The sequence below is a fragment of the Bubalus kerabau genome, chromosome 7 (genome assembly GCF_029407905.1).
Source record: "Bubalus kerabau isolate K-KA32 ecotype Philippines breed swamp buffalo chromosome 7, PCC_UOA_SB_1v2, whole genome shotgun sequence".
Taxonomy (NCBI): Eukaryota; Metazoa; Chordata; class Mammalia; order Artiodactyla; family Bovidae; genus Bubalus; species Bubalus kerabau.
In genome coordinates, this window is record NC_073630.1 from 93271880 (window position 1) to 93282160 (window position 10281).

At 38.7% G+C, this 10281-nt stretch overlaps 1 protein-coding gene across 1 annotated transcript; it reads left to right on the plus strand.

Annotated features, from left to right (window-relative positions):
* Positions 1–566: 566 nt before the first annotated feature.
* Positions 567–3988, plus strand: LOC129657971 (growth-regulated alpha protein-like). The gene is made up of 4 exons (XM_055588795.1): positions 567–760; positions 844–967; positions 1074–1157; positions 1943–3988. The coding sequence occupies exons 1-4, from the start codon at positions 670–672 to the stop codon at positions 1956–1958; spliced, it is 315 nt and encodes a 104-aa protein (XP_055444770.1). The 5' UTR covers positions 567–669; the 3' UTR covers positions 1959–3988.
* Positions 3989–10281: the final 6293 nt, after the last annotated feature.

A 10281-nucleotide genomic window follows, 5' to 3' on the forward strand; every position in this document is an offset into this window, starting at 1 on the left:
ACCCCCAAAAAAACCCAACCAACCAACCAAACAAACAAAAACAATGGCACTAGCATGATTTATTTTTGATCCTAGAACATCAGGAATTAGACAAATGTTCTTACATATAAATTGAGATGACAGATGTTATTTTAAGCAGTGCATTTATTTCAGGGATTCATAAAATCTACAAAATGCAAATTAAAGAGAAAGAGGAAAGACAGACAAAACAAACAAACAAAGGCTGCCATTCTAGACTCAACTCGTTCAATCTCCAAAATAGAAGTGTCTTTGAAAGAAATTAACTCCCCCTAAGCTGTGGTACAGTCCCTATACTAGTCTAATCAGTCTGACAACGCCCGCTGACAACCAGGGGTGTCCGGGCGCGCACGGCACCCCCTCGACCTTAGGTAGCCCCAGCTTGGCGGCGACTCATTCCCCGCCTGGGGATTTGGGCACAAAGAGGACACCCCGCGTGCGTGGACTCCCCGGGAGGCAGGCGGGGCCAAGCCTTCCTTCCGCACCCGGGAATGACCCACGCGTCCGGGAATTTCCCGGCCCGGGGCTGCCAACTCCCGCCTCAACCATGGATAAAAGGGCTTCACCCGGCTCCGGGAGCCACAGAGCCCGCTCAGCCAGCGCTCCCGCTAGCCTTCCCGCCGCAAACACAGACCCTCCGAGCTGACACCCATGGCCCGAGCCGCGAACCCCGCCGCTCCCCGGCTCCTCCGCGCCGCGATGCTGCTCCTGCTCCTGGTGGCCGCCGGCCGGCGTGCAGCAGGTGAGACCCGGATCCCCAGGGCGGGACGGGGGTCGGTGGGTGCCCGTGAGGACAGCCCCTAACCCACTCTGTCCTTCCTGCAGGGGCGCCCGTGGTCAATGAACTGCGCTGCCATTGCCTGCAAACTTTGCAGGGAATTCACCTCAAGAACATCCAGAGCGTGAAGGTGACGCCCCCCGGCCCCCACTGCGGCCAAACCGAAGTCATGTAAGTAGGGCCACTGTTGTCCTTATCACCCCCGCCGTCCGGATGCCCCAACCTAGACTTACAGCCCGACCTCCTGCCTCACGTGGATTCTCCCTTCTCTCTGCAGAGCCACTCTTAAGAATGGTCAGGAAGCTTGTCTCAACCCTGAAGCTCCCATGGTTAAGAAAATCATCAATAAGATGCTAAACAAGTAAGTCATGGATTTTATTCCTACTTGCAACTAGAGCCATTGCTCTCAAATACTGACATCTACCTCCTGAAAATAGTATTTGATAAACCCACAGTTCAGTTGTAGGACTAAAACCCATTATTTCCCCCATTAAATTTGATCTGCTCTAGTGTCTGAAGGCTATTTCCAGCTCCCTCTGTCCTGATCCTCCTCTCCATCCGCATTCAAATGAGCCTGTATGTTCCTAAAAGATTCAGTAGGGCTTTCCTGGTGGATTAGAAGGTTAAGAATTCACTTGCAATGCAGGCGACCCAGGTTCAACCCTTGGGTCAGGAAGATCCCCTGGAGAAGGGAATGGTTACCCACTCCAATCTTCTTGACTGGAGAATTCCATGGACAGAGGAGCCTGGTGGCTTACAGTCCATAGGGTCACAAAGAATCAGACACAACTGAGCGACTTCAAAAGATTAAGTAAATTTAACCAGAAACGGTAAAATGCTTCCAACCCATTAAAGAACAGATGTTGTTTACCTCCATTCCTCAATGGTTTCTACCTGAAAAATGGAGACCCAGGTTTTGGGCAACAGGAACCTCAGAAACTTAGCAGTGAAGAGCAGGACTTTGCAGTGAAAGCTCCCTGAGTTCTAGGATGCCTGTGAAAGTTTTTTAATCCCTTTGAGCAGAAACCTTTTCTGAGTGCGGAGCTGGGCCAGGGTCTGCATGCAGAAGTCCCTCCAGCCTTGGGGCCTGTACAAGAAGAGTAGCTTTCCTCAGCACTTATAACCCTAACCCTTTTCTCATTGCAGGGGCAGCACCAACTGACCTAGAGGGAAGTAAGAAATTCATTAGTGACCGTTCCTGAAAAGTGGTCTCTGCTCATACAGGAACTGAAAATGAAGAAGAGAATGGCTGGTTTCCAGGGACAACTAGAAAGGACTTGATGTGCTGGACTATTTTATATGAGTTCTATTTATTTATATATGTATTTATTTTTCAAAGCTGGTATTTTAGTCTTTTACATGTTAGTGTTTAAAGATGTGATTATGTTAAATCAAACATAACCCAGTCCTGATTGCTATTTAATATGAAGATGATGAGTTTTAAATGTTTTATTCCACTGATATTTATTGGAAGACCATAAAGTGCCAGGCTCTGTGAGAGAGGTGGAGGCAGTGAGTGGGAGAGGGGAGTTTATACAATCAGACAGTGAAATCACTATTAGAATCAGGGAAAGTATGTGCATTTCTATTTCTTTACTTTTTAAAAAGAATGTCAGTTGTTATTTATTGAAATGATTTCATATTATGTGATCAACATTTTTATGTTGAAATTTCCCTTGGACATTTTATGTCTTGCTTGTAAGGCATAATGCCTTGTTTAATGTTTACTATGTGGTGTTTCTCTTTGTTTTGGAACAAAGAAGTTAAAACTACTGTTACATTTTTTAAATGGCATGAAAATAAAAGTTTTGCAAAAAAAATAACATGATTAAGTTTTGTTTTCTTCTTCTTGATCTTTAGTTCCTCCTGGGTGCTCAAGGTATTATACACTTAGGCTTAGGTTGTGCCTAACTTTATGCCAACTCCAGGCTGTTATTCCCTTTTTTCCTCTAACTTGAAGGGAATATTTGATATACCACCCTCCTCAACCACTTTGAGAATTCTAGTTTTATAAAAAGAAAATTGCTGTTTTTTTTCACACTGACCAATTTGTTATTCAAAAGTAGTTCTTTATAAACTGTTGAATTTTTATTAATATTTCAACAAGGGCTCCTATTAAATTGTTTTGATAAAATGGTTTTTCAAACAGCTATGCAATTCTTTTCCTTTTAATGAAGCTGGGAGAAAAAGAGAAAAGTAGATTATTCCTAAGAACAGGAGCAGTTTGTGTTGTTTAAAATGACAGTAATAATGGTCAGTAGAAATAAATACATAGTGTACAGTAAAATATATGACAAAAGTAACACAAATGATAGGTAGGGAGATAAATAGATTTATAATACAATGCGTTATACAATATAATACATTGTTAGAGAAAGCTTTAAAGAAAATTGCAATGTGGCAAGAATATAGTAATTTTTAGGACAAACAATAAAAAAAATGCTAAATTTTAGATTTAAAAATCTAAAAAAGGGGAGAAAATGGAATAAAAGAAAATACCTGTATAATGCAAAAGTAGACAAAAATTAAGGAATAAAGGAACAAAACAACAGATGGCATAGGGAGAAATGGCTTCCTTTTGGAAGGATTTCTAATAATATAAGTAGAGCCTCTTGAAGGTGGGGTTTAATTCCAACCCTTTCACACACACCTGAGTTTGGGCTGGACTTAGTGACTTACTTCCAAAAAAGAGGTAAGGAAAAAGGAAAAATGATAAACTTACAATAGAGAATCTGTCACTTAACCAAGTGATTAAGTTTATTATCACCACTTGATATCACTTGATATCATGTGACTATCATGTACTCATATGATGTGATGAGAAGGACACTTCATCTTCATGATATTCTTACCCCAAATCAATAATCCCAGTGTAATCATTGGAAAATCATCCTAAAAATCCACATGGAGGAACATTCTACAAAATAACTTATCTTGCCTAGAAAATCCCATGGATGGAGGAGCCTGGTTGGCTGCAGTCCATGGGGTTGCTAAGAGTCGGATACAACTGAGCGACTTCACTTTCTGAGCGACTTCACTTTCACTTTTCACTTTCATACAGTGGAGAAGGAAATGGCAACCCACTCCAGTGTTCTTGCCTGGAGAATCCCAGGGATGGGGGAGCCTGGTGGGCTGCCGTCTATGGGGTCGCACAGAGTCGGACACGACTGAAGTGATTTAGCATTTAGCATGCTATAAAACTGTCAAATTCATGAAAGACAAAACTGAGAATCTGTCACAGCTCTAAGGAGACAAAAGACACATGACTTAATGCCATGTGGTATGCTGGATTGGATCCAGGAAAGTGGTAAGACCCAGACAGAGGCTGGAGTTTCGTTAACAGCAATGTGCCAATGCTAATTTCTTAGTTTTGACAAGTGATTATAAATATGTAGGATATCAACAAGAGGAGATACTGGGCCAAGGTCCACAGGAACTCCGTGTGCTATCTATACAAGTGTTTAGTAAATCTAAAATTATTCTGGGGCTTTCCTGGTGGCTCAGTGGTAAAGAACACGCTTGCCAATGGTAGGAGACGTGGTTTTGATCCCTGGTCCAAGAAGATCCCACATGCAAGTGGGAGCAAGTGGAGCAAGTAAACCAATGTTCAACAATTACTGAGTCTGTGCTCTCCAGCCTGGGAACCACAATGACAAACCCTGTGCTGCAACTTCTGAAACCCGCTCACCATAGGGCCTGTGCTCCGAAACAAGAGAAGCCACTGCAAAGAAAAGCCCATGCACTGCAACTAGAGAGTAACCCCTTTCCCTGAGACTAGAGAAAAGCCTGAGCAGAAATGAAGACCCAGCACAGCCAAAAAAAAAAGTAAACTAATTAACTTTGAAAATTATTCCAAATTGAAAGTCTATTTTTAAAAAGATAAGACATTAAATCCAAATATATTAGAAATTATAGTAAATTGAAATGAGATAAACACTCAAATTAAAAGTCAAAGACCATCAGGCTGTGTAATTAAGGCAAAAAGAATCAATGTTGCTTTAAAAAGGCGCACTTTAAACATTAGGACCCAGATCATTTGAAATGAAAAGAATTAAAGCATTATATCATGCAAAAAACCACTTGAAAGAAACTTGGCATGGATATACTGATGTATTAATTACTTATTAATTCATTATTAGTATAAATTATTGATATACTTGTTAATGGTTGGCATATTGTGCATGCATGCTAAGTGACTTCTGTCATCTCTTTGCAACTCTTTGCAACCCTACGGACTTTAGCCCGCCAGGCTTCTCTGGGATTCTCCAGGCAAGAATACTGAAGTGGGTTGCCAGGCCCTCCTCCAGGGGTTCTTCCTGACCCAGGGGTTGAACTTGCATCTCTTACTTCTTCTGCATTGGCAGGTCATAAAAAATGTATCAACAAATTTTAAAACCTTGAAAAGTTACAGAGGATATTCTCTGATCATCAAGATTTTTATGATGATTATAACTTTCCTAGCTGAAATATGTAATAACATATTACTGTACGTGATATGCTTGCTGTGGTTTATAACTTATCTCTCAACTTCCTAAATTTTGCTTCCATAATACAGAAAGCATCAAAACAGGGTCATCATGCTGCTTTCATGCCCATTATAGCCAAGAGTGATAAAAAATATTTCCACAGAGACATTTCCTCACTTCCTATATCTATTTCTTGACATATTCTTTGGTAATTTTGGCATTTCTGTATTTCTTTGGCTTATACATATGTGATATATTTTAATTACCTCCACAAAAGTTTAAAAAACAATCTTAAAAAAACAGAAAGTCAAAGTTTACACTGAAATCTATTCTTTAGAAGACTTGGAATAATGCCCAAACTTAACATATTACTTGGTATTCAGAGATAATTGAAATGAATTTAAATATTCAGAGTTTTTGAAATTGTCAGGCTGTCTTTCCGACAGGAACAGAAGGTAAGACTAACTCTATTGCAGAAGAAAGTACGCATGAAGAAGAAGTTCATGTTTCAGCTTTTTCCACTACATATCTTTTGCAAAATTGACCACAAATTCTTGCATCAATACATTGTATGTGCTTTATAAATGCCCTTTGACTTAATATTTTTGACCTAAAACTGATAGTTTGTCCGATATTTCTCCAGTAAAGATGGATTTATTCAACACCAGCAAAGAATTGCAATTTGAAGTCTGCAACAATGGCAAGCTCCATCCAAGTCCCCACGCCGTAAGGGAAGAAGAACATTTTTATAGAAAGGAACAAGAAGTTGGGAGGGCTACAGTAAACAAAAAGTCCATGGATTTTCATTGACTGAGTCTTTGCAGGGAAAGGAGTCTTCTTCCTGTTGGGCTCAGTTCTTGTCCCAGAGTGTGAAAGCTCCCCCTTCTGGTCACTCTGTTCTATTTGGGTTTCTATGAAGTTTCTGCTTATTATTATTTATTATTGTTAGTTTTACAATATCTACCACCCCTCCTTTTCTGCACACACTGTGAATCTTAGGTTACCCTAGCCTTTCCTCCTCCCCATGGTAGACAGCTGATAAAGGTCACAATGTAGTCTGTGCAAGAAGGCTATAGAAACACCTTGAGGTGCATGGAGAGACTTCCCAATGGAGGTAACATCCAAACTGGGTCTTGATGGAGAAGCAGGATCCTATGAGCACATGGCCTCCAGTGTCCCAGCCCTGCCACCTCCTCTAGCCTCTTTTCCCCTCTTCCTGCTCGTAGAATGAGCTCTAAATGCAAGACACTTGCTCTCTCAGTACTCACATGCTCTTTTCAATAACCATGCCTTTGCCCCCTTGATCCTCTTTGGAATGTTTTCCACCCCTCTGTGTTCCCCATTTACCTGGAAAGCTCCTTATTCTTCAGATTTGCATGAGTGAGCACTTCTTTCAGGAAAACTTGTCTGACAACTCTCATAAACCCTCTATAAGAGTTGCAGTAAGTCTCCCTTCTCACTCCCAATACCTTGGGAATGGTTTGCCATGGTAGCTTTTCTGAAACTTCTCTTTTTTACATTTATTTCCTACTGCATTGAGAGTTAGATGGTAGCAGAGTCTCTTATTTCTCTTTATATCCCCAGCACCAAACTTCATTCCCACCTTATAAAAGCTGAAAAAATAACCATTGAAAGTGAAGAAACAAATGGAGAAATGCATTAAATTTGAGTTGAAACACCCTCCTTTTTCATAAGATAATTCTGGCAATAAGTAGAGTCAGTAACAAAAAACCTAATTCAAATTGGGTTAATCAAGAGGGACTCATCTGATCTATGAAACTAAAAGACTGATGAGTAGATGCAAAAAAGCTCAGTGATGCAGTTCAAAACTTCATAACAGTCTCACTCTGGATCAGGCTGCTTTTCTCTGTGCTGGTTTCATTTTAGGCAAGCTCTTCTCAAGCACGGGCAAAGTTTTAAATTTCTGTTCTACTAGATATAACACAGCAGGAATATTGCTTCCAACATCTTCATTCTTCTCCTCTCTGTGCCAGAATTGTTCTACCCAAAGTAAACGTTGCAGCAATACAGGGTTGGCAATTGTGGGCACAACTTCCCGAGGCCAGCATGGGGAGAGCAGCAAGGCACAGACCATTCCTGAAGCTCCATCATCTGGGGATACAGCACCAACTCTGGAATTTTTTTTTTAATATCTATTTATTTGACTGTACCAAGCTTAAGTTGCTGCATGTGGGATCTAGTTCCCTGACCAGGTACTGAACCCAGGCCCCCTGCATTGGGAGCCCAGAGTGTTAACCACTGGACCACCAGGGAAGTCCCACAATTCTGGATTTTAAAGGCAGATGAGATAATGTCAATCAAATCTGCATAATGCTGTAAATATGCTAGCTCAAAATGAAATTTAGCTACTAATTCTTTTAATATAGGGTTGGCTCTATACTTTTAAAACTGGTGATTGCCTTAGTTGAAAGTTTGTGTATATACATTTCAGAATACTATTGCTTTTTATTTTTAAATTTTTTTCTTTTGTTTTTGGCCATGTTGTGAGGCTTGCAGAATCTTTTTTCCCCAACCAGTGATGGAACTCGGACCCTCCATAGTGAAAGGGTGGACCACTAGAGGAATTCCCACATTATTGCATTTTAAATGATCTGAAAAATAATATAGTGCCATTAAGGATTAAATTTTGAGAATTGATATATTAAAGTAGAAAAAATCTTTTGCACTTTATTTTGTAAGAAATAAATGTTCATTAAGCAATGTTTATTAAGACAATATACAAAGTCTTAGGCATACAGTTGAAGATAATTCTACAATATGATGGTGCTTCTTGATGTGGTTTATCCTTTTGGCTACTACAGTGTTTTGATTTTCTATTCATTCACCCCGAGTATTGGCTTATGTCAATACTTTGGTTTGGATCTGGAAAGCATTAGAGCAAACATTCTCTGGTTTCTTAAGTTATAAAGAGAATAAATGTCTGAGTAGTCTCCAATTAATGCTGAAGGCAAAGTATTTTAGATAATAAAATATGACAAAGCGCTCAAAGTCAGTAGAAAACTGTGATCCTTATTTCAGCAAACAAGAGCTGATGATATTGCTCAGTTCGCTTCTGGGAAACTCTCAGGGTGGCGTCATTATTCCTGACCTGATTTTTGAGTTGAAGTCCACTGATGTGGAAAATCAAATCGCTAGATGAATAGATATAGATTTTATTAAATTCAAGTATATAATATTCATGACACGAAAACTCTTATTGTCAGTGAAATAAAACACTGGAGACTCTTGAGCAGTTGGCTATTTTCAAGTTTTAGGAAAGGCGAAGTTGAACTATTCAACCATGAGAATAACAAAACAAGACTGCTCTTCTGAAGTTAACTGTCATTTGTTTCAGGAAAAATAAATAATTTTTTATTGTGGAGTGGCTAAAGCTACACTGCCTGAAGCTCAAATTCTGAATTATCTTAACTCTGAGATCTTGGCAACTTATTAATAGTTTCCCTGTGGGGGAAAAATTGTGACGAAAATAAACTGGTGACTATTTCATGAGGCAGTTAAGACTAAGTGGGTTTTACATATATGTAAAAGACTTAGAATATTGCCTATTACATCAAAGTGTTATTTATGATAGCACTTCATGTTTACTTAGCATCTCATAAACACATAAAACATGTCAGATACTAGGATGTTGAAGAAAAAAGGAAAGATCTGCAAAAGTTTGTTTCTTGAACAGAAGTTTAAAAGTCTTAATAACAATCTCTTCATGTTTTCTGTCCTTTATACTTGTTCTATAATAAGCAGATATACATTTTAATCAGAAAAATAAAATCAAATTTTTTAACTTTTAAAGACTAGCTGTTATGTCTCTGAGCCACTGATTATGTCAAGAAAACATAATATAGTTGACCCTTGAAAACATGGGGGTTAGGGGTGCAGTTGAAAATCCAAGTATAAGTTTTGACTTTCCAAAAACTTAACTACTGATCACCTACTGTTGACTGGAAGCCTTACCAATGGCATAAACAGTCAATTAATACATATTTCATTTAGTCACTAAATTGTGTCTGACTCTTGCGACCTCATGGACTGTAGCCCACCAGGCTCCTCATCTGTGGGGATTTTCCAGGGAAGAACACTGGAGTGGGTGGCTATTTCCTTCTCCAGGGGATCTTCCCAACTCAGAGAGAGAACCAGAGTCTCCTGTGTTGGCAGGAGGACTCTTTATACTGCTGAGTCACCAGAGAAGCCCATTTGTATTATATACTTTATTCTTAAAATAAAGTAAGCTACAGTAAAAGAAAATTAGGGCACTTTTATTAGGAAAATTTTAACAATGAGAAAATACATTTATATTACTGTACTGTATTTATTGATACTTTAACTTTGTCATATGTTTATAAGATGAATCATCTGTCAGTATCTCCATCAACATTGTCTTATTTAATACAAAACACTGTAGATGTTATATGTACTAATAACATGACTCATCAAAAATGAAAAATAATGTAAAATTCATATTTAATTACAGATATAAAGATTAATGCATTGATAACAAGGAAGCAATATGATTGCTTTGTGGTAGCTTAATTGATACAATTGCTTCACAGTATCTTAGCCTATATTCTAATGAATGAACCATTATAAAAACCTTATGGCCAACAGTATTATAGTCATATTCATAACATAGTATTAGAAACATGGTTACATTTAAAAAAAAAATTTACCTGTGATGATCGTTTCTCCAATTGTGAAATAGAGAGGCATACTGTATGGTTAATGTAATAAAAGCAAAGTTATAAAACAGGAATAAAGCTAACATATTAATTTTATATTAAGTATCACTCACCTTATGCCTACGTAAGAACAGACTAGTATTTACATGGATTCTATCCATTCATGACATAGCAACTTTTTCCTGTTTTTTTTTTTTTTTTTTTTGACATTTCTAGGCTACGTGGTTAGTCTGCAATTTTTTTTTTCAAATTGCCACAAATCTCCCAAATTTTTTCCAATATGTTTATTGAAACCAGTCTGTGTATAAGTGGACCTATGCAGTTT